This window comes from Varroa destructor, unplaced genomic scaffold (assembly GCF_002443255.2).
Source record: "Varroa destructor unplaced genomic scaffold, Vdes_3.0 BEIS01000004.1, whole genome shotgun sequence".
In the NCBI taxonomy this organism is placed as follows: domain Eukaryota; kingdom Metazoa; phylum Arthropoda; class Arachnida; order Mesostigmata; family Varroidae; genus Varroa; species Varroa destructor.
The window spans coordinates 22,646,804-22,672,174 of record NW_019211457.1 but is presented as its reverse complement, the minus strand read 5'-3'; the positions used below and the strand labels follow the sequence as shown (position 1 = coordinate 22,672,174).

The 25,371-nt window shown below is 43.7% G+C and overlaps 1 protein-coding gene and 2 long non-coding RNA genes across 14 annotated transcripts in view; 2 read left to right on the top strand and 1 right to left on the bottom strand.

Moving 5' to 3' along the window:
- Window positions 1-25,371, bottom strand: part of LOC111248627 (tyrosine-protein kinase transmembrane receptor Ror-like) — a 240,468-nt gene that overhangs the window by 24,844 nt on the left and 190,253 nt on the right. For all 12 annotated transcript variants that reach the window (XR_015327104.1, XR_015327105.1, XM_086988074.1 and 9 more), the window contains 2 exons: window positions 6,566-6,636; window positions 6,012-6,323 (listed from right to left, as the gene is read on the bottom strand). Coding sequence is in view for 10 of the 12 variants with exons in the window: in XM_022801284.2 (XP_022657019.1) it covers window positions 6,012-6,323; window positions 6,566-6,636 (383 nt within the window). In the remaining 2 variants the exon portion in view is untranslated. The remainder of the gene's footprint in view (window positions 1-6,011; window positions 6,324-6,565; window positions 6,637-25,371) is intronic.
- LOC147755967 (uncharacterized) lies at window positions 1,136-23,927 on the top strand. The gene is made up of 2 exons (XR_015327110.1): window positions 1,136-2,126; window positions 21,873-23,927. It is a non-coding gene; the product is annotated as an uncharacterized LOC147755967 (long non-coding RNA).
- LOC147755968 (uncharacterized) lies at window positions 17,098-19,869 on the top strand. The gene is made up of 2 exons (XR_015327111.1): window positions 17,098-18,818; window positions 19,042-19,869. It is a non-coding gene; the product is annotated as an uncharacterized LOC147755968 (long non-coding RNA).

The following is a 25,371-nucleotide window of genomic DNA, read 5'->3' as shown; positions in this document are numbered from 1 at the left end:
GAAGTAGATTATTATTTTGCAATATTAAGTAATGACCAGGGAGCTTTTTCCTGACGATGCCGATGGGGTTGCTAGCTGTGAATGTTCAATTTTACCACTACCCCACGCTATTACACGTTTGCCGAACCAAAAATACCGAATATAATTAACATCAGATTTAGTTGCAGTCGCGTACAACACACCGCATATACATACAGGGTCGCGTCATATAATATAGCAAGCACTATGAACATGGGTGTGACGTGTGCATAAAATAGTAATGCAATTGAGAGTAGCCATAAAAAATATATGCCCATTTGCCAGCTATAAAGCGTTGGCGTGGAACCCGATTACCGAGCTATCGCTCTTTATTAAATCTAATAGACATATATAGTACAAGATAAATACATTGATCTGGTGAAAAGTAATGGTAGCCTTTTTTTAGCTTTCAGCCTATACGTCATTCACTTCTTACAGTTGTACTAGTTTCTACTTTTTTTTACTATCCTAGTTGTCAAGCGACCACTGAATTTTGCCAACCATGTCAGGCAGAGTCGGGCGCGGGTGCGATGTTTCTCCGTGACCCAGCTGCTGCAGACCAATCATTGCGACAACAAAAAAAAACGAGTTTCCGCCTTCAATGCAGAACAGACATATGGATGACAAATTACTTATTTGAGGGGCACAACCGATGCGCAATTGTACGCAACCAGGATGCCACGGCGTTGGCGACTTGGGGGGGGAACTGAAGGACCACAGCACCAACGTCAACAATAGCCGTGGTAATGAATCGTAGCGGGAACGAAGCTGGCAACTATGTATAAAGCGTACATCCTCTGCCAAATTCTGGGCTACACTTTTCCTTGCACGGCCTACGCTCATCGTTTCCTTGGGCTTTCGATTCTCGTTTGGTCCTTTAGCCAATTCAAGGATATGTTTTCCTGCAAACTCGACCGACGGCGTATTTGATTTGTTATTCACAGACGAGAGCAGAAGCCACACACGTACTAGTGTCTTTCACATCATCATTATCACGGTTTTAGGTCGATTATCAGTAACAGCAGCAACAACGATCGATAGGTGTACTGATAGTCGCTGTCGACTTTGAGAAGGCCACATCCGGGCGCATCAATATGAGCCTAGATAGTACCAAACATCCATAATTTTTTCTAGGAAATAACGTTTTTCCGAGTCGATGTGCTTGCGCGTTCGTCTCAAGGTAAACTATAGCGATGTATATTGCTTCTAACGGTGGCTATTTCAAATGTTCGACGCATCGTTTCTTACGATGCCGGTACGTTAACGCGACCATCTCACTCACAGCAGCCTTCCATATAATGCTAATTTTGATACAATATTTGATGTACTCATCGGCCAATTAGCTTCGCCTGTGCATGTGTACAGCAGCGCGGGCCGTAATCGACGGAACCTGGCTCAATTTGACAATAACATGTTTGTTGAAAGCATAGCAGTTGCCGCTGTGTTGGTCGCAGTGTATGAACGCCAAACAAGACAGAGGAGAACCAAAGAAGAGATTGGAACGTCTCGCGTGGATCGTCCATGATAGATCTACGCCAGTGCCACAACACGTGACAATTAAAAGTGCTATTACTGAAGATATTACAAAAGAAGAGAATGATCCGGCCCTGTACTCATTATTAAGAATATGTGTTCGGTCACATCTGTATGCGCGATCTGATTGTCGACATGGCCTGAGACAGGTGACATTTTACCAATCAGCGGCTTGAAAATGATGCTGGCTCGCTGATCGTTGTTGAGCGACTCTCCCACTGTGATCTCTCTAATCACTCTAAAATGATCTTTTAACTGCTAACCCCAAATGTTATTACGTTTGTTAGTAAAGACGTTATTGTTGTAATACGCACTTGGCTTATGTCCATGTCTATTGAACAGTTAACTGTACAGATTTCCGAATGAACCAAAAGAAGACATTTCTTTTTCATAACCATTGCGTCTAGTCGGCTAAAAACAACGTTACTACTTTTTTCATTGACTGACACTCTATGGCCTTCACCGGTTGGGTTGTATGCTATCGTTGTTTCGTATAGTGTATCAGTGTATTTTTTCTCTATAGCAAATAAAAGGGACAAGTAAAAATGTGCTACATCAAGAAGAGTCTCAAAAAGGTAGGGGCATACATAGGTAAAAGCTTTGCTTTACTGTCTTCAGCGAGAAGAACTAATGATGTGTTGAGCCTGCAGGTATACGAACGAGCCAATGCTGAACGGCACACGATTACAAGCAACTCTCAATAGCTTTTGATAAATTAGCAATAAGCAAATATATTAGTTGATATTTAAGTCAAAAAAAGATTACGTTTCTGTTTGTTTATTAAACCGGTAGCGGCTTCATAGAGCGATACCGATGTCACGCATAAAAACAGTTATGCCCAGCTTCTGAATGCGGTTAATATGAAGTGGTTTGTTGAAATTCATTTAATGTCCTCATAGCACATGTGTAAAAAATCATCTTCAGAGTACAATCCTTATCACCAGCGTTATTATTATGCATCACCCGCCAAATCGTGTTGCAGATTTCTGTTAAACTGTTGACTATTTTTCCTAGCTCAACTGACGACCCGCTCACCTCTAAGAAGAACTAACGAAATGGTAGGGCCAGTAGGACACGATAGCAGTCGTTGACTGTTTATACAAGTACTCCTAGGGGGTTAGTCTCATGCCATGTACACGGTAAATTTAATCTATTGACTAGACGTTATATGCACCTATCCTGACCGTGACTATGTGAAGGCCTTAATATACGCTGAACCTTCCTCGTCACTTTCGTTGGGCAGTACCAAACGGAAAGGACCAAGCTACCTAAGTAACCACAGAACTAGTAGCGGCAACAACGGCGTGTGAGGGAGGCCTCTGAGAGGCATATATATACCCATAAACTGAAATGTATCGGTCGATTGCGACGTGTATTGATGCTATTTTTAAAGATAACGGTTGGGTGCTGCTGTTTTGAATTCACTTTCAGTTCTGTCAGCCACAGTTGTATATAGATATTGGCATATTTGCGAAGACTGTTGTTAGTGGATCCTCGTCACTGTGCTCCATCCTTAGTAGGCCAAGTACCGAATCAAATAGAAATCCACACTTTGTTCTCATTTGGGCTAAAGCTGTCAGAGATGTCAGTGGCTCTAACAGAGTCACTACCAATAGAAGAAGTGGGTGTACTACAATCCGGTGGCACAAGACGCCCCACACACTTCGTTTTTCGCCTCGCCTTCTATTGGGGCTGTGGGGCGCTGAAAAGAGCAATCGACTTCGGCTCAGACCGTCGCAAAAGCACAACCGCCAGTAGAAACGCTTACTGGACAGTAACGACAGTGGAAACACAGCTGTCCAATTGACCCCCCACAGCACACGCGCATTGATTCCATGATGGTTAGGTTCGAGACAAAAATACCTAGATGCTGTCCTGGGATGTAATGGTAATATGGAGCAGGAATATTTGTGCCCTTTGTGTCATACGCATTCAGCTTGTAATGATAGACAGTCTCGACTTCCTAAAAAATAAATGAAACAGACTGATTATTGGTGGCACTAGAGCTAACAACAATAGAATAAACAATGATTTAGCCAACAAAAAGCAACGGCAGGTTTGTAAAAAATGTTTTTTTTTTTCGCGGTTCCTCGCTACTTTAGCACTAAATATTATCAATGTGAGAGAAGTTCTTGACGGCCACGCAAAACAGATGTAATTTAAGTCAGCGTTGGTTCATCAGAACGAAAACATGTGCGTGTATGAGCAATATATAACAGAAAAACCACTAGAAAGCCCTAAATGATAACGCTGTGCCGTCGAGCCTTGGCTACCACTACAAATAACTAACAATAATTAGTAACAATAACAAATCTACAGACAGTTCCTCAGTCTGGCCTGTCATCTCAGGACGATACTGATAAATGCAAGACACAAGTTCTGTTCAACTCAACCTATGCACCGGATGAGAAAGTATAGCAGGTACCACCGCCTGTCAACACTCGCCATGTTGATGATGTACTCAACTTATACTCGATATGGACTTGACCACAGCACTCATAAGCTGTTACTAAATATCGAGTTCATCAGCAAACAAGTGCTGTGAGCAAACAAGTGATGTAAAATAAAAACAAGAGGAGACGAGACAAGTGGCCGTAAAAGAAAGGTCGACAACTTCTGGCTGTCCAAAGCCTTGGTGATAATTTGAAGTGTATTTTGATACAAACATTTTTTAGCATTGTCAGGTGCAACGCCTATAATTTCGGACAAAACAGCGGTTAATATGGGTCAGTCGTGATGGTCGATGGGGCCCTGCCATCACAATGCCACAACAGCACGAATGTACGACGTTTTATGTTGTAAACAATTCCACACGGCATTAGCAAGTTTTGTGACATAAAAAATAACAATGATAATGTTTTTCACACCTTTAAAAACAATCTTTACTGGCACTGGCCAACAAAAGTTAGTAAAATGGAGATGATTCTGTGCGGCGAAAATTTGAAGATTGGGCCTTCAACTGGTTTCATCGCTGGGACCCTCGCAGATTCTGTGAAACTATTCACGACTCCAAGTTAACCCAGCTTCAAAAAACCGCCGATTGTAGGAGGCAGCAGTAGCAAGGGCTATATTGTATGTGGACGAAGAAACTGATGAAGACCATATTGAAAAGAGTGTCTGACGGGCAAATCTGATTTTTAATTAAAATCGGAAGATATGCACGTTGATTGCGATCCTTGTCGTCGTCACGGGCAACCATGTAATTTCATTCGCTGGAAGAGAGCTTAATTAGTTAGTGCGCCAATAGCGAAAAGGCGAGCACTGTTGACTTGTACGGAGTTCACGGTCGGATACGTTGCATTAGTACCCGACTACCTTTGAATGATGTGTGTGCATGACAATAGTTACCTGGAGTGTGTAATCCTCTACATGCAAAGGTTCACGTGCGCCCGCGGTGCTTGGTGAATAAAACCTACCTGCTATTTTAATATAATTTCATCTCATACTAATAACAATAATATAAAGTAATTATGTGTTTCCGAATGAAAACCATTTACGCTGATGTCACACAGTTGGGACGCGTCGGCTTGCATATGTGTCTTTTTACGTGTTTTATCGGACGCAAAGATCAGTGATCAAAAAAACCATCTGTCACTCTTCTCTCTTGTTTTATGGAAAGGTGATGAAACCAATGAACGATCAAACCTACGCTTAGCTTTCAGTATTCGCAGGAAGAGCCCCACGGACCTACTACATTCGCAGGAAGGTCGCCTGCGGCATGAACAGCCGCGTAAAGTCGTTTCTTCGTTTTTATACTTGTTATCATCTACTCATCTCTTTGAACGAAATATGGCTTCGTCCCGTGCCTTGAGATCTACTGTAGCCGAGACCTTGTTAGACGGGATGCAACACACGTAATGTATATGCATGCGTTGCATCGAACGACTCAGCGACAAAAATGATAATGGTAGTGTGGCACTTAAAATCATCTGTGGCCATCATGTGATCTTTTCTACTAACGCCACACTTGGTTAGGCAAAAGGGGCCTACCTAAAGTAGGAACGCATGATAGCTCGGCAACTGATCTCGTTTTCGCGTCTGCAACTCGCGGTCCGCGACCCATATCCGACCTCGAATGTTTAAACGAAGATAAATTATCTTTCAACCATCAAACTGTGCGTGTCGTTGGCTATGACTAGATATCTCTGTCCATGCTACTTCATTGTCTAAGGGTGCTCGTTCCCATACCGTCCGGACCGCATTAGAACTTGATAACTTTATTGACGACTTTAGGTATTAATACAATGCCTGCTCGTCAGCAGGAATTATGAATTACTATTACATGATTCTTAACTACTATCATTGAAAATGATCCATAAATGCATCATTCAATAACTTCTTTTCGAGAAGAATTCAATAGACCTGTAGAGTAGTGTTTTGCTGGCGGTATATTAATCAGTAACAACAAATTAAGGCTCGTGTTTGGTACAAGCCGCTATTTTTCGACTTGGAGCACTTACCTGGAGATGGGCGAATTTGCACCATACTGCTCGATTCAGCTGTACCATAACCCTCCAGGCTTTCTGCTCGGCAAGAGTAAAATCCACTGTCGAGAAAGGCGAGATCGGAAATCCTTAATCGTGTCGCATGTTGCCCCATATTCTTAATTATAATCCGTTCGTCTTCGTAATCCTCAAGTGAAGCCTCGTTCCTCAACCACGTTATCTTTACCTTAGCATTGTTCGGTACTCCTCCAAAATCACAACGAAGCCGTAGCGTCTCGCCGCTAGATTTAGTATAATTTTGAAGTTGTTTCTTGATGTGAAGTTTAACTATATGAGAGGCGAAGAAAGCAGCGCAGCGAAAAAGACAAAAAATGTGTATTAGTAGAAAAAGGTAAAAGTTCAGCAACTCAACTATGACTGACAACGAGATTCATTTTAGTTAATCAAATGCTTCCTATGAAAGCAACTTAAGCTTTCCTGTTAAGTGTCGCTGCACATGTTATTGGATGGCACGATAATTAGCGGAAGATACTCTAAAAGATTGTAGATAATCTGACTTATGTTCGTACATTCCATTTTCGAGTGGGGTGTGCTCTGGATATGCTCTTCCCGATCGGATGAAGTCCACCGTTCGAAGTCTCTGGAAAACAGACAAAAAAAGCGGCTGTGTTTAAAAATCTATTGAGAAATGAAACACCAGAAGTAGTTGTGACTAGATTCACACCCGTAGGTTATCTTGAAGCGGCCGTCACAATGGAGCAGTTCGGGATTGCAAATTATGTTATTATAATGAAGGAATTGGTATTTGTATCGGCCGATGGGTAGTGCAAATTCGCTAGAATAGCTTCTTATCGGTCGAAGATATTCGTAGCTGACTGAGAAAAGACAAGTCCGCGTAGCCCCTACATAATCTTTCTGTTGTGTTAATCAACGAAGCCACTGTCCTGATCATGTGAAAGGACGCCGAACCGACCCATCTATTATGTCTGTCTAGCTGGATAACAGTGGCCTATTCTTCGGTTTAGTGTCAACTGAGTACCTTACAATTGTAGCAACAATAGAAGAATAATTACAGAGGGAGAGGCCTCGTGGTTACTATTATCGTTTGCCCGTTTGATTGCATGCGTGGGCGACTTGTGGGCGTTCGCAAAACGTCGATTCACATTATCCCTTAGCCACATACCGTTAGAAACAAAAACAAAAAAAAAAAACCACTTTAAGACGCTTTAAAGCAAGCAGCTTGAACAATCGAATTTCGTTGGCCCATTCTACCACTACATGGTCAGTCCTTACACTTTGATCTAATAGCACCACATGCGCCGAACAGCAAAATCAAATGAGCGCGTGAATTTCATTCCCCTTGAATCCTTCTCCTGATATGAGGATGGGATGCATTGTGAAAACAGAATGGCCTGACCACGATAACAGCAGCAGGAGCGGCTACGATGACAATGGAGTGCCAGCTATCTGGCAGCTGTAAAACGTTGAAAAAGTCGTGTAAGGACATTTGCCGTATAGGAGCTGTCTGATGAATTGGCTACGAAAATTCTTCGTCACAACAGTTGCTTGCTTCTGCACATATGAGCATCGGTACTCCTCCAAAATCACAACGGAGCCGTAGCGTTTTCGCCGATGTATCTGTCGGTATTTTGTACATCAGTTCGTACCCATAGGCCTCTCAGCACTTTTCCCCATCATTTTTCCCCCTCTTTGTCTATAGAATACTTCGCCAGTTAACCGAAACAACAGCATCTTCACATCTGCCATATTTGCAGCTTATGCCTGCTTACGGCTGCCAGAGCTACTCGGCAGGGGTTATCTGGCCAATATCTCTTTGGCAAAATACAAAAACGAAGCGAAGAGTGCATCAGCGCAAAATAACATCGATGGCGGCAGCAGCGGTGGTGGTGAGGTAAGATAGCAACATCGTAGAAAGAAATGGCAAGCGAACATAGGCAATTCTCTAATACAAACAGAGCTACCGCTGCGAAGATGCTGCCGGAGAAAAAGTGTTCGCATTGGACAAACGGTCGGCCACTTCTCAAAGCGGCTACGCCAGCTAACGTCAGAGAAATCAGGCGTTTGAACAATGATGTTGCCCAGCCCAGATACGACAGATCAGGCCCCCGAGCTAAATTATGTAGTTTACCTACAACATCGGCTTCCTCTGCTCTGCAGGAAAGCTACTAGAACCTGTTAGAAGAAGTAAGCATAAGAAAATAGAAAATATGTGATGTGGTGCTGAGAGACGAAGAGAAACAAGCCACTTAATAATATATATATATATATATATATATATCAAGGGAGAAAAGATCGACAGCAGATCAATGAAGAAATACATAGAAACTGTTTGTTGTTTTTTGTTATCATATTGCGGACTTTGCTTAGCGGGACCTGCGCGAATGATAAAGATGAGTGCAATAACGGCGGTAGTAATCACACTCGCAAGCCACACGTATATATATATATTGAACAACCATGTGCCTAGAAGAAAAGTACGTTTTCAATCTAAGAACGTCGCTGAAACGCCTGCTGAAGGTCGTCATGAGCCACATCTCCGAGGAACAAGCCTGAAAACAGGGGAAGGAGGCAATTTTTCTACTTGTGTATTTACACACGTACAACCATACACAGGCCATGTATAGGGCACGCATGTAGCCACCACAGTCGTACCACATCCCGCGTATTTAGCGCCACTCCGCAAACTATTACATCTCGAAGGCTGACATCTTTTTAGTAAATCGGTGTTAATTAAAGCAAAATAAATCTGAGTAAGATTCAAAACGTATGTGAAAGTCTTGGTTCTCGTAACAATGACAACATCTGATTATACTGGATAATGGTAGCAATATAATAATCGGAAGAAGATCCAGTGACTTAATATTTGACACTGGCGAAAGTGTACTACAGTAAACAGTAAAATTAATGTCAAGCTAAGATTAATGACATCTTTCTAGTTTGAGAACACATTTATTGCGATTTGAAGAACGGTAGACGATTTAGCAGTTGTGAAGATAATACTGTTTATGTACAATTAATTAATAGTTGAAGCTATCATTTTCTTCGTATGTTTACTCTGGTTCCCGTAAAGGTAACATGTGAATTTGCTTATTTTTTTCCAAATAAAAATTTCGCTTTTTTGTAGTGCGATGATAATGGCTGTCCGTATACGCTTGTTTGATGAAGAATTACTTAATGTTGATGCGATCTCTTGGCATGAATCAAAAGGAATAAACGCTTCTTAACGATAGAAAAAAAAAACTGCGCATCTGTCCTGAAATGATCATTCTTTGCATCGATTAGAGCTGTTCGAGCTGCTGTTACTATTATTTGTATGTACGTACACGTACGTCACTTTTTGCTCATCAAAGGTCTTCATAGTTGCCTTTAATTATTGGACCCATTCGATTTTCCACTTAGTACCTTGACAAACGCCTGTAATCAATGGTGGATTGTAAAATCAGCGACCTTTTAAAAACTCTGTTCAATTCAATCAAATTCACTGCAATACGCTATCGCACATAAACGCACACACACAAGCGCTAAAACGGCCATCGTAGATTCTTATCGGAGAATAAAGTAATACGAAGCGCTCACCGATATATATAAAACATAGAGCTCGCTTTCGGTGAACAGAAAGTGGCACAGCAGGCAGGCGATCAACGACTAATATCATAAGAGTTCCAGATCTAATATCGTGTAGTAAAAAAATCAAATAATAAAACATGAAACTATGCAGCCTCTAGTGATTGTCGACAAAGGGAAAAGAGAAAAACCACAGAGTCACGATGTCGTTAGTCAAACAGCAGCAACAACAACAGCGAAAACACCAACGGAGACGGCGGATCGATTGAGGAGTGTACCTGCACGTACGTGTACCTCGGATACGTATGTTTGTTTATGGACGTGGACGCCAACAAGAATAGACGCCGTTTTCTGTCCCGCCATCATTCCCCGAGAACCGGAGTCCAGAAAGCTTCCTTCTACCTACAGGAACACACACACACACACACACCCATCGTATGATCCTCCGCTTCGCTGCTAATGAAGATTAAAGAATACTTCGTAGAAATTCAATTACTCACGGTAAAAAAGAGGTTCTTACTGTATGGGACGACGGTAGAAGCAAACGAGCCAGTAACTGAGACTAGCGGCAATGAATGCGGATCTCTTCGCTAACTAAACAAACTTTGCTTTTGTTGCGTCTGCTGCTCTTGTTGCAGACGAGCCGACTTGACGAAACGGCAAAATGTGAATTCAGCCTCCTCTTCTCTACACTAGCGATTTACAGCTCCCAGCAGAACCGCATTAGCAGTATTTGCAGTAACACCGCAGACCAATAGGCTCACATCATTGACTAGGATCCCGCAACTGGCTCTGTCCCATCGAACAATACGCTGCCACGAAGACTCTCGAAATGAGTCAGCTTCAACACTGACACAAGCGCCGCCGTACGTCCTGCCTTCGTCGCCGATAACAGTAGGGTATTTCATTTTAATTCCTTTCTTCTCGTGCTCTCCTGTTCAATTTTCTTGTCTATAATGTAATAAAATAGAATGGAGAGCAGAACGAACAACCTCGTTTTGTCGACGAATATGGTGAATTTTCCACGCGCAATGTCGGCTGGTTGGACGGCGGCTATTGGGATAAGGGCAGTAGTCTTCTTATACGAGTCCAGCTTGACTGATTCTCTGTCACTGCGAAACATAGCAAATGAAAATGCGAAGATAAACAATAACTGGATGAAAACGAAAGAAAGTCGATAAAGTAGGCAAAAAACGCGTTAAAGGCACGTGCGCATCTTCCATCGTCAGGCTCAGTTGCGCTTTCCGACTTCCGAGTACATCGGACTCTTCAGCAGCGTCTCAACTAGCGTTCTCGCTCGTTTTTTTACTTTAATTTCTCTTTTTCCTTTCTTCCGCCCCCTAACCTTTAACTCGCGCCTGAACGCCCTCTTTTTTTCTATACGAACATCACGTGAATACCGGTGGCACAAAGAGGAGCGGAAGTTACATGCTGGTGCATAATGCAGCGGCTGTTCGTTCCTTGCCCTTAAATAATGCATAAGAAGCGCAAAGGCTTCCGTACATAAGGATACGTCAGTCTACATACCCAGGTGCGAGAGCAAACTTGCAGACATTCAGGCACATGCATACACATTGGTAGATCTACCTACGACGAAAACACTAAAGACGTTTCTTTTTGACCGGCGAAGTCGTAGTTTTAATCGTTACGATGGTGGAACAAAATAGAACGGAGCTTCAGCTTTTTAACGCAGCTGTACCCAGCGATATCAGTCGGCCGTCTCACGGCCTCCAGGCGGTAAACGATCACTTCTTATCCACGTCGGCCTAGTGTATTTGCCGTTCTGGGTTGTCGTTCGGGCCTAGCGTCTAAAGACCTTTTTTAATCAAACCAACGAACACAGCAATAGCATCAGTGAGCCCGCCTGTGCAGCCCAGCAGCCGTATCACAACCAAAGCGCCATCTAATGTCAGTAAGTTTTGGTCCTTGTTAATGCATGAGTAAAAGCGCCAAACAAAGCCGAACGTTACCGATCGGGCGACATACTGGCAGATAGTCATTGATAGTTTAGATTATCCGGCTAGCTGAGATGAGCGTTTCCGTCAGCCGTTGTCTTCCCCCAAATGCGTCCAAGTTGGCTTTACCTTACTAGCACTCTCGTCATGCCTATCTCATTTTCGCCTTTAAAGTTAAAGTTGGCATTGACGTTGAATTAAGAAGATTCTAGAACCGGTGCGCCGTCGTTATCCCCCTTTCCCCCAATTGGGGTTTGAATCTGATATCTTTTGTGGGTGGGCCAATACCTACGCTTTTATGCTGGTCTTGATTCACTGAGATATTTCCATAGCGAAGAAACAAGAAACCTCTGAATGATTTCTATTTAGGCCCTCCTTCTGTTCGATCTAGACATTCAGCAAAGTCGCACACAAATGCACCTATCTTGGCCTGTTAGTGATTCCTCCTTAGGTCAAGCTCTAGACAGCCGCCTTGTTTGTGTTTCAAAGAAAACTAAACCAGAGTAAAAGACGCCACCAGGGCGGCAGCAGGGCAACAACAGCAGTAGCGGCAAAGACGAAGACGACTACGAAGTCAATTCATTTCAGTTGAGATTTTCATCTTCACCTTCGCCGACGAGTGATCTATAAGTTAACTTGGGGCATGGCCGTCCGATCGCTCATTATCTATATTCGGCGCTGGTTAATTAAGGTCCAACGGTTCCGCAGATTTTAGCTGTAGGCCATGTTTGACACTGTAAGTCTGATTCATGATCCCACCTCAGATGTTCATCTGCTAGACTTTCATTACCTAACCAAAGAACACCTTCATTTAGAAAACGCGAATATTGCTTTTGTCTTAATATTGTCCCCATCTAGCCCTAATCAGATAAACAGGTAAAAATAGTTGGCCTTCACAATAGTGTCCTAGGCTTCTGCCGCATCCTGTGCCCGCTTATATATGCTCCTCGCAAGATGAATACGCTGTCCGTTTCCACCCCGTCGTAGAATCATGTATATACGACCCTACTTATCACGGCCCACGTTCCGATTCGACCGAGACATTTCGATAAATATAAAAAGTGTTTGTTGAAAAGCGCCACAAATAAAAACGTGCATGTGTTATCAACCTAATTACGGGATTTGGTAGCAACATAATTGTGGGTTAGTTATGGGATCGTGGACGTCGTACTTCATCAGGTTATGAAACAAATCTGTACATACATTACTCGAGTGAAGCACCATTAGCTGACAGCTTAGTCGTAGATGACGTTACGAAACGTCAGGCAAGTCAGTATGAGCCGCGTGAACTTCGCCATGTATTTTTTTCCTGTTAACTTTTTGCTTCTTTTTAGGTCCCGAAAATCGTGAAAAAGCGCAAGGAGGCATTTTTTTTTCCACAGATTCGTCATTTATCAATCACAACTTTGTTTAAGACGGATAAGCGAAACCAAACCGAGTTTATCCATCGACGCGTACCCACAAATACTACCTTGAAATTAGATTTTGCAATTCATCACCGTCTGTCCTTCCATGGTTTCTCGATGGGGGTGCGAACAATGTGTCAGGATATTATGCTAAAAATGCAAGATTAATCAATCTTCATCAACGAGATACATCACTACGAACAGCATTAAGCCTCATAATAGAGCATTCTAGAATATTCTATTTTAAAGCTCAATTAAAGAATGTCAACGAAATACAGTTCTCTGTATCACTTCATTATAATAGTTCGGTTATAGTGAACGTGCAGGGATTGATACACATAAAAATAAATTTTTCGAGGTTCTCAGCAAGTCCTAATATATAGCTTAAAGCGTATTCCCACCTTCCACGAAAGTCTAATGTAAAGCTAGTTCTATATGCGAGCTTTTCCAAGTTCTTAGATCTCTTCTGTCCCTATGATTCGCTCGATATTCCGGTCAACGTCAACAGTTTCCAATAGGCATGCCACATGTGTCCCTCGCCTACCACACTTCAAAATTTTTTGAGCTCACACTTCAGGACTAACATCCGCCGTTGTCCATACGGCTAACTTTGCATCGTGCGCTTTTATACTATATCGGATGAGCTCCTTTCAAGATCCAAGACTTATTATGTTTTTCTGACCGGCGTCCCTTTGCCAATAGTTCAGCCATATATGACTGCGCTATGAACAGCAGACGAAGTAAAAGGCCGGTAGTAGTCATGGAACGCCCTATGGTATATATAGAAAGACATGCGTATTCCCACGCTTAATTCCTACCTTGGTAGAAAGGCGGACCGACTGAAGCTGCCTGGGCAAATGCTGAGACGGTTTGGCCGGCCGCAATGTTCGTAATGGTGGCTGCCTTTCCGGATACTTTCATATGCGCATACCGGAGTCTTACTATACGTGCCACTATTCCGTTGAAGTACATTCAGAGGTATGAGCGAGGAACAAGGAAATCTAGCAGATACTCCTGGAGCATCCAGTATTCAGGCCAACGTCACCCTTGAAGCAAACCTCGGTGTCTCGGTGGAGTTCTGTGGAAGGAGAGAGACGGTAAGGCAAAGATCGGAAAACAGGAGTCGATATCATTTTTTTTTGTCGCTCTCCTCTTGGACCTGATATCGCTCTGATGTCCTTTTCGATGGCTCCCTCACGAAGGCGCCACAGTGGTTTCGCTTTGCAGGCAAGGCGGTAGCTCGCATCGACGATCAGTTCTGCACAAGCATCGAGAGAGTTAAACTAACGACGAATACAGTCAACGTATAACTTTCCCATCCAGTCAATAGCGCCGCAGATCCGATACCTAAATAGCTTGGACCAAACAGTGCCTACATTTCTGCGATTTATATATGCGACTGTATGTTGGATCGCCCTTCAGCGGAAAGCAGGACGAAACAGAGCTGTATGAGGCTTAGTATATGGCGGCGCAGCAGGCAAATACGACACTTGTCGACCGGGAAACGGCTCCCATTTACATTGTATTCCGTACGGTTAGGCTGGTGGATATTGCAGGCAATGCTTTTCCTGCTCATCCTATTCGATTCGCATAAACGAAGGAATTTTATATTGCCATACTGGAGTTGTCCTACATGTATAACTGCCGAATCTAGCACTCCAAGTGAAAAGGGACACAGTCTACTATTTTCATATGTATAAATATTGATGACCAGGCTAGGTCCCCATCAAGCGACAAAAATCAAGGCCGTTCTACAAAACACTTGGCTAAAAATGAAAATGGCCACATTGGGCAAACGGGTGTCAGCAACTATGTTGACGACATAGGCCTCAGTAGCTTTAATGTTAGCCTCAAAGGAAAGATGAGTATGGCAAAAGAATTGTTGGTATTCTACTTGATTCGCTTTCTATAGTAGTTTACCTAGGTTTAGCCAGCGTCTATAGGAGGCTATTCTGTCCAAGTGGTTGATTTTTTTAATACAATATCCGACAAGCTATTAGGACACGCGAATGTAAACCGCAGTACACATTTACTTACGTTGTTTTTATTTCTACAACTTTTTCATAGCGTTATTTTCGTATACTAATATATATTCAGCTGGTCGTGACTGCTGCAGTAAAGACCAGCGATATCTATCTTTGTCTCGTTTGCGGACCTTTGCGTCTGTAGGCGTATGTAGGTATATATTTGGGTGATAATCATATATTTGTCCTTTACTAATTACAAAGTTAATCGAGGCCTTTCCGACCCCGCAATAGCCCCGGCGTATTCGCAGCCCGTTACCGCCCTCGATGGTCGTGCGTCCCCGCTTCGACTAGAATAAACCGACGGTAGCTAGAGAAACGTGACGGAGTTCTGCTCCGTAGGGATTATTATTTACGATGCACAACATGACTTTTTCCAACACTTTCCCCTGTTCCCCACACGTCCACCGCAATTCACATCCGTCCTCTTCACGCGCTGTAGGAAAATCGATCTTTGTGTAGGTCTGTGATATAAGGAATTACAGCTGATGCTACTTTCGATGTCCTCTTGATGAAGATTTTGGTCCGTATTAACCTGATGCGTACTAACACTGAACTGAACGGGGTGCACAAGAAGGGGCCAGTCTTTCGTAGCGGTTCTATGCTCTCTTGGCTCTCTCGAGGGGCCTGCTTTCGAACCGTAAGTCCAAATGCGCTAACAGCCAAGCCCCCTATACAATTGCAGCTACTACCCCTAGGCCGTCCCCTCAGGAATACTTTATAGCCTCTGGTGGAGCAGCGCGCGTCGGCGATGGTCCATGATACGCCGTTTTCTGTAGCAGTTGCAGCCTACTTTCGGCAGCGCGGTGCTCTATCGCGCTCTCTCTTAACAGCAGTACCGCAACGCGCAGTTCCCCAACATCTGGCGTGTGATAGGCAGCGGCGACGGTAGCGCCTTGAGTTGTGTTGAGGCTCTCTTCCTCTACTCTCTGGAAACCCTTCACATGGTCTTGTGCGAGGTCCGGTCTGAGTGAGGTCCGGTCTGAGCGAGGTCCGATGAGTGTCGGACGAGATAGACGACAGTGCCCAGACGGATGTATACGAAAAGCCCGTTTTCGTACGATGGCCCTGGGCAAGCTGTTACATCAGTGCAATGCATTGGTTCTACCGCTGATGCTGTGTTCCTACACTGATAAAGGCCATCCTCTCTAACCCGCGGCACATGACTGACTCAAACCGTATTCGTAGAGTGCATTGGCGTCGTTCTGGAGTCATACGCCTTTGGGCGGTTTGCAGGCGTACGACGAATCGGCGGCATCGTTTACTGTAGATCGTCGCTGCTGCAGCCGCATTTAATAACGTAACCCCCAAGCGCAGTAGAACTACTGGCGGTCGTAGGGTGTTATATATGTGCGAAAGTGGTGTACACGGAGACCAACCATCAGAAAGAGAAAGAAAAAAGCTCCGAAATGATGAGATACGGCGAGGGAGCCAAAGTCATGCTTTGCGTGTTTCTCTCCCCGGGGGCGCGTCCTAGCTATAAAACAGGAGGGTTACTTACACTTCTACACTATATAGGCTACTTTTGATAACGAAAACGGCCGCTGTTATCCGTTCTTGAAGTTTAGGTGACATGAGTTGGCGCTCAGTGACGAACAACGGGAATAGTGACAGCGTAGAACGCTTGATGGCTTCAATCATTTTATTTAGCGCATGCAAAGCAATACTCCAGATCCAGAGGCTGTTGTTTACAATATGAATGAACGTTGATACGGCATTACATTCTAATGCGGAGCTTTATCTGTGTCGTACGGACCACTGAAGGTGGCTATTTTATGACTGTGGGCAACGATGACAAATGCCACTTGTAATATTACAATGCACGCCGTTTTGTTCGTTGTAGAATTATAGATTTCGCGGTTGGTGTTGGCCAACAGATGTACTGTTTGCAAGTAAAATACGTATTTTGTTACTGTTGATATTCTGTATATGCTAGTGATAAGGCTTTTATATGCTAGTCCTGATAAGTGTCCCCTTAAGTGCCAATGTTCTGTCCGATTCTGTTAAATTTATGTCCTACTTTTATCCGAATTACTTTCAAAAGGGTGGAACCGTAAAGGTCAAATGTTTTCGAAGATTATTATGATCTTATTCAAGACGTTTTTATAACGATGTTTTTTATTACCTTAGCAATGCCCGGAGCCCGCTTCTTAAACGGTAAGACACTTTGAAAGTTCGCCAGAGTGAGCAAATAAAAACACTGCTAAACACTCTCCGGCTACACCTCTATACGCCAACCAGCGTAGGTCTGTAGCCAATGCGTGTTTTTCTTGCATGTATATGTATAAGAATATATATGCGTAGTACAGAGTCAAATGGCTGTAAAGCGCGTCGTGTCTTCAGTGTCCCCCTCTGGACTTAAGTTCAGGGGACGACTCTTGAATGAAAGTGGGACGCAGGATGCGGCGAGGTTTAACTGCTAGCAAGCCACCCGTCCCTTGTTGTGAACAGGAGGAAGGAAATCACCTAGCCGTTTGTCTGTCTGACTTAGTGCGCTCCAGAGCAGTCGTTAGTCGGCATTTGAGCAGCGACGTCAAAATCGGGTCGCCGCGGTTATGGGACCCGTGGCGCAGTTTCACTGCCGCCGACGTCACACACTTGTGGTCGGAGTCTCTGGAAAACCTTTTCTCAAACATGCTACTCTCAAATGGGCCGCTAGTAAAAACTCGTATTCCCGGAACGACTCCCGTGCCAAGACCCGTGCTGGTCCATGGTGCTCCTGCACGTGGACGACTGCTCCCTATTGGATGATCATCATTAACGCCAAAACTCTACACTCCTGCCTGAAACCCCGAGTTTCTCTATGGTTGCCAGTTGGGATAGCTTTTTGGTTGGCGCTAGGGCACAGAGCTAACCAAAGCTGTAAGGAGAGACGGCACCACCAACAGGACCCAGAACGAGTCCCGGAGCGTGTTTCAGTGCAACAATGCAACGAGCTATCCGATACAGCGGCCAGTATCCATTCTAACCTAAATAGATACCAACATGTTTCTGCAAAAAGCAAAAATAAAGTTGGAGTTCGTACATTGTGTTAAAGCATGATACAGTGTTGTTTCAAAGAAGCATTTGACGAAACGACAGGACCGCTCAAATCTTATCGTACAAGCCACATTGTGCTGACTATGCGAGAATGCGGTAAAATAGATTTTCAATTAACAAATGTTATCAGTGTTTACTACACATGTAAGCAGTTCTGCGCAGCTCTAAACATAAGGCGCAAAGTAGTTTCATACGTAACAGGCCTTCCTCAGGTTTAGTTTTTCACTGCAACACAGATCGATGTCTAAGACTCCTTCTTGTTTCTAGACCGACTCCGTTCTCCAATGACAAATGACTAGGTGCTCCGTATCAGCTTGTCGCGTGGGCAAATAAGGATGCCTTTAGCATTTGAGCGTACGCCACTGATTTTCCGGTACTTGCTTTTCTATCTTTTCTAGGCATTGTTCCACACGGACCAGTCCTTTATCCGCACTAGGCTAGAATAACTGAGTGTAAATGCGCCAAAAATATATTCTAATCATAGAGATTATTTATTACACACGTTCATCTTACTGAATATCTAATATAGGCGGCACTGTTACGCTCACACGGTACTTTGTATTATAGCTGACGTCATATTAACAGTCTGCATAAACAGCTCGCTTACTATGTTGGTCGTTAAAAGACTGCGGAAAGGCCAGAGCAGGGCATGCAATAAAGTGAAAGCCATAACTGGGGTTAGACTTCCGAAAACATGCTATCCTCAGGAGGGTTTTTAAACGTTGCATAAGTTCGTGCCTAAAACGAAACCTCTTTTTTAGCGGATAGGCCGATAAAACCGGACAAAGAAGCCGGATAAAGCTCAACATCGAGGTAAATATTGCTTTTAATTTCAATAGTGAAGTGGAAAAGGTGTGACTATTTGAATTGTTTGTACGTTCTTCATAATATTAAACTGATCGTAATTTCATTTAACTGCGAGCATTCAAAATCCGTTAGTATTTGATACGCCCATGCTAACTCACCTAACCAAAACCTGCCCAACTCGATCCGATCTTCTAACCATTATTGGTATCACTGTGATTTTCACTATCAGCCCAAATCGGAGGTGCGTGACGAACCATCAGACATCGAAATGGGGCATTTATGCATTCTGTTCATTAGGCGTTCGGTGAAGGAGATCAAGGGCACCCTGAATCACTTCAAAGTGAATTATCACAGCTTCCATTCCCGAATAACGCTTCGCTGAGCAACGCAAAAGCTGCTGCTGTACTCGACGTCGTTTCGTAGCTTGATCGTCGTTCTGTATCGATTTGCCATAATTAAACACTAAAGGCGTAACGTGGCGTCCATATTTTAGCCCTCAATACTGCTCGCAGGCCACACAGGGCATCGCGATAGCTGGAGTAATAACTCTGCAAACTCCGCTCCAACATTTCTGTAAAAATACGGCGCATAGGGGAAAGCATTGCAGTGGATCTGCTTTGCGCCGTTTTTACCACTCTACCATACGCTTGCTTAATTCAATAACGTACGTCGCAAAGTCGCTACCGAGCTTCACGATATTTACATCTACAAATCATTTTAGAATCTAAGTAGGGGCCACACACACACACGTATACAGCGCGTTTAACCAACCTATATATCAGCAGCTTGCGTACAAGTAGAGAGTGTCAAGAGGATCCATGTACGCCATTCGTGCTATGGACAGTTAAAGCCCAAAGACGAAATAAGCTTACTATTGGTGGGTCAGATTCTCGAGAATCGTACCCATCGTTTTATACGAGAAGACTCGAAGAATAATGAAGTGTCATGCATTCAGCAGATGGGTAAACGAAATAATGTATAGAACATTCTAAATAAAGTGGGTCAGCGCGAGTCGTCAACCTCACAATTTTGGTAATGGCTAAGCGACGAAACGAAACTGTCGTCGGGTGTTTTTATTGTCCACGAGTCTCCCTGAAATCCATACTGCTTCTTCCATTCTTTCTGAAATCTTTCATTCTACTTTTCAACGGGCGAAAGGGGGGGACGGGACGGGACGGGACGGAAAAAGGCTTCATTTAGCCAAACTTGGAGACGCCCGCGGATCTCATCACTAGTAGTAGCAGCAGCAGCAGCAGCAGCAACATTGTCCTGCCAATGGAATCAGAGTGAAGCCGACAGCGCTTTTTGGTTGCCTTCAAATCGCTCGTCACTTGAGCGATCGATTTGTTAAAGGAAAAGTCTCTTCTAAACAATCGCGCCATGGAGTGAGCAGAGTTTAATTGAGGATCTACGCACAGGACGCGTATAGCTAACGAGCCGGTGGAATCCACGTGTGGACTTGCTTCAACTTCACTCATTTTGTGACATGGGTCACGAGCAAAATCCTTGACTTACCGGGCCATTCCCATGAGAGTCATAGCGCTTGAGTTTTTACATTCTAGCTCTATTCGTGCTGTCATGGTCACTGCAGGCTTCAGCACTATTGTACGAAAATTATCAAACGCCATTTTAGCGAACCGTCGAACATAAAACACTGTAAAAAAGGGACGATAGTGAGCGGAGTGCAGAAAAATGGTACGCACTTAGGGTGGGTCTAGCCGAAATACTGACCACTTAAAAATCGAACGCCCAGTTAACCTTGAAAGCTCTGAGACATAGTATCCTTTTTTTTTCATAGAATTCGTGAATTGGTTCTCTAAAACATACAAAAGTATCGGCGCATCATTTCACAAAGAAAAATAGATATATACGGCATGAAAAAGGCAAAAAGCGCCTATTGTCTCAAACGCAGCCTTCGAGCCAGCCCAGACTAATTGTCAACATCTACGGGAATACATAATAGAAAACCGCTACCACGTTTCACATTGATACCTTATTCTTGAAGCTTTTAAGGCACATCAACTAAATACAAATAGACAGACCTATATACAGCTGTACAAATTTATATACCTTCGCTAACGTTCGAAAGAGTTATTTCTATCTATTTGGTTGAGAGAATTCCATTAGGATCAGACGCAACGCATCTAGTGTAACACGGGCTAGTATCAATACCACGGAAACGACGTGATTGTGCCTGTACACGTTCTCTGCCCCAGTAGTATGGGTATTCACGTAACATGTCCTGCACATTATTTCGATTTGGGCGAACAACGTTTCGTCAGTCTTTGCGATAAAAAGGCCTAAAAAAGACAACAACGCTATCAGCGCCATCGACACTAGCGGTCATAAAACGGGTCCGTGGTAAGATCGGGATACACCCGATTTGCTGCGACGTCGCCAGCAGACATCAGATCATAGACATCAGCGTACTTCAGCGCCGTTAAGAAGAACGACTTGATGGAAGGACTATCGAATAAGGGATAAAGTAGGTATTTGAGAAGGCTGTAGCAAAAGGACGATGGCCATAGCAGCAAAAATCGGGAATCCCTATGTTGGTCGAGTGTGAGCGCTAGTTAATTATTTGACCGCACCCTTACCGATAGCTGTATGGAAACTGGCTATCATTTATGTTGCCATAAATCATAATTATAAATGCCGCCATTGTGGTAAGCACGGTTAAAGGTCACAATCCGACCGACAAGTATGGTAACTGAAGTCAAATTACCGTGAGTTTTAATAAATAGAAAAGAAAAAAAAACAGCCATTAAAAGACATATTTAACACTACATACCTAAAATACACATACCTAAAAGACGCGTGCAACGATATTTACTGGCAGTTGTTTTTCTGGACTGTATAACTATGAAAACATATTGTGATTACTGAGCACAACTCAGATGACCTTAGGGCACTTTGCCAGGTTGCCTGTACAGGACATATCGAACCATTACATTCCGCCAGTACCGCTATCTCCGAGATTTACCTAGGCGTAAAGATCTTGTCTATCATCACAAAGGTCGTTTTCTACTTCTTCAGATTGTTTGGCTATTTCTTATTAAGTTTGGCTTCTAGGTCGCATTCGAAGGGCCGGCACTGCTAAGTGGCCGTCCTCACGCTTAGCGGGACTCCGTTTTGTATACAGGACTAAATAGGCAGCAGGGGATGCCTGCCGTCTACTGGACAGAATAACGTTCTTGCGTATCTCATCAGCACGGCGATTCACCCTTCGGAGGTAGCCCTAACAGCCGATATGACGCGAGTCGTTGATTATAGACAGCTCTTTTCACACGAGAACGGCAGAAACTACAATCGTTGATAGAAGCGGCCGTTCAGTAAGAAAAATTACTTGAGAACAGATCGACCTCAGCCTAACGGCAGACGGTGAGTGTTGGAACGATTCGCCCTTTTAACGGCCGCTTACCCAGGACATGTTATACAACTTGGTGTTATTTCATTACAATACGAATGTATGTTCGCTGGTGATGTCTGCGCCTGTCTGGCAAGGCGTTTATGGTTGGATGAGCCGGGTTGGCCTATGGCAGTGTAGCTGAAACGTCGGCCGAAGACTGATTCAATCCAAGCTCATCTCGGGAATAGAGTCAACGAGCCGCAAACACGCCGGTTTGAATCTGGAGAAGACTTCTAACCTTCCAAAATATCACTACTGTTTTATTATGTAGTAAGTGCACTGCCTCGCGGAAGACCAACTCTGTGGATAAACTCTTTATCGACGGTAACAAATATATCTTGATGTATACATATTCAGCGAGTTGAATCAAATTTAGCGGAGTATTCCACGAATTATTCGCGGTAGCAATAGACAGATAGAGAGATGCTTCCGAGCACTACAAGCATCGTTGAACACTTGTAAGCATAACTTGAAAATTACACATTATTGTATTGTCTACCTTGCGGATTACGCTTACAACTATTACTATTTTATAAAGTAATAACATACAACTTCTTGTACGCTTCGATGCAAGCTATTTTTTCAAGGGCACACAAACAATTCTTATTGATTATCTCTGCATCATCAAGTGAGATTATTCTTCTATCTGCTGAGCGACCCCACAGCCCCTATTCGGCTAGACCACCATATTTAGCAGCAGTGCTTTTACCGCATCACCTTTGGCGAGTATCGGCCAATGCACGCCAATTCATCCCTATGGAACCATACAGGAATAATGTGAACCCTATGGCTTAAAAATCAAAGAAAGGTATTAACGAAATGACATATATAAACAGACAAACACTGCGTTTGTCGCATGAACAAGGATTTTATGGCAACAAAGAAGTGGCAATCTTGCAGCGGCTTCGACGATGCCGAGCACCGCTTAGCAACAATAACGACAGCTGAGTGACTGCAGCCGACGCCTTCCACCGAACTGCTCTTCCCTTTAGTCCAGCACGCAGCGGTAAGGAGCATCTGATGCCTCTTATCTGCTGTACGGTAGCAATCCTGTATAGGGCATGTATCGCCATATGCCAGCAGCTTCTTCCTTTTCGTTGTCCTGGTAACAAATATAGCAGGGCAGCAATCCAGTGTCGTCTACTTACGTCGCGCCCTCATTTCTCAGTCGATGAGTCGCGTTAGTTAATCCTTTCTTTTTGGCACAGGGGTGGACTTAGACTTTTCCAGTATCAGCAAAGACGAGAAGGAAGCCTGCCTGACACTAATTAGAAGGAAAAGCAACTTAAGCCGACAAGAGGGGCTTCTTTCCTTAACAGGACCCATAGCATCATCGACTTACTTCGCCCGCACTCCGCGTTCATATTCGATGGCCGGGCGACGTGATACTGTGAATAGATTGCTGATGTGTACCGAGTGTATGTTCGCATCGATATGAGGGCACGTAACGGGCCCTTATACTTAACCCTGTCCAAATACTCTCAGTTACAGCTGATGCAAGTTGCGACCCAGGCGAGGCGGGAACGCAGTCGAATCAAAGGATTACATGAGTCTTATAGCATATCCGAAGACAAGCTATCGGCAAAAACATCATACGGATCGTGTACGGAATTAGTGATCTAAGGAAAAGCACTCACATTTGATTATGGGACGATACACTGAAAACCTGAATAAACTAATTACCCAATGAGCTCGAAGCATCTTGAGATGTCCCGTGCATGTTTCATAGGAAGGCAGAAGCCTACGCAGTAAATATATCTATTTCTTTCGTAGTAGTTACGACAGTTAAAGTCACATACATAGATACGTGTCGTAGCTAACTGTTTCCAGCAGCTATCCGGCCTGACTCCATGTGGAGCCCAACAAAATGGTAAAGGGAAACGTGAAGCCCCACACAATCAGTTGACAGCACCTTTGCAACTATACCATTGCTGGGGTATGATTTAGGGGAGGGAAGGTGGGTGAAGCCATTTACTAACATACCAACCGTTATTAAATTGAGTGGGGTTCCTTTTCACCCTGGATAACAGCCACAGCAAGTTGAAGTCATGGCCCTGTGTCACGAGCATAGATTTCTCGTTATTCTATGTATTTTCATATAAACCCTACACGATGCAAATGTCGTAATGTGTTTGCGATTCAGGGGGTCCTGTTTTAATTATGTATGTATTAACAACGTGAGTTCAAATTGTGTGTGAGACGTAATATTGTGTGTTAGCCATAAATCTCGAGTTCGTAAATGTGACGCGTAATGTACATGGATCAATCAGCCAACATATATTAGTGAGCATTGGAATATACGACAATGCGTATGCATCGCCCAGTTTGTCCGGGATCACAACACGACTCAATAGAAGCCAGCCAGTACCAACCAGTTCTTTGGAGCAAACCTGCAGGGAATCAAAAAAAGCTTTTTTAGAGCTGTGATAGATATATACATATATATATGTATATTAATTACAGTCTTATACACCTCTTTGTATCATTTTTTTCGACTTTATTATCCTGTTTCATTTAAATCGCAGTGTTCGCCATGTCTGATATCTCACTAACAACCTTGCTGGCTCTCTCGGAGCCCCTCTTCAGCCTCGGACGATCGCGACACAAATAGCCGCTACGCGTTTTATCAGGCGACTGTGACAAATTCGTGACAAACTTCAGCTCAAAAAGCAATGTTGTCGGCGCTTCTAGCTCAGGTATACGCCTGCAGCATCGATAGTCCCGATTGTAGACAAACGCTGGAGATCAGAGAAAGAACGGCTCAGCCGTGTCACCAAGGCTCGCTGATACAGCAGAGCAAAACAGGGCGAGTGAACTGATCAAGCGACAGCGAATTGTCAGGCCAGGCAGGGGCGCAGCGGATGCGGTTGTGTAAAGTCTAAGAACGTTGGGTACATAGCTGGCTCCAAAAGGATGACACTGGGCGAAACGATGAATCGTTTATCCATTTTTATCTTATCTTCCATTCTCGACGTTGTAGGTAACTTATTATTGCTGGCTCCGTCCATCCGCTAAACGGGCTATCGCCTCTTCGTGTATCGTGCTGCGCCAGGTACGTACACATACACATATATTAGCGTTATACCGCGTGAATGAAAAATAGGTGACATAGTAAAAATCGGACGGCACAATGTTGGATGCACGGCACCA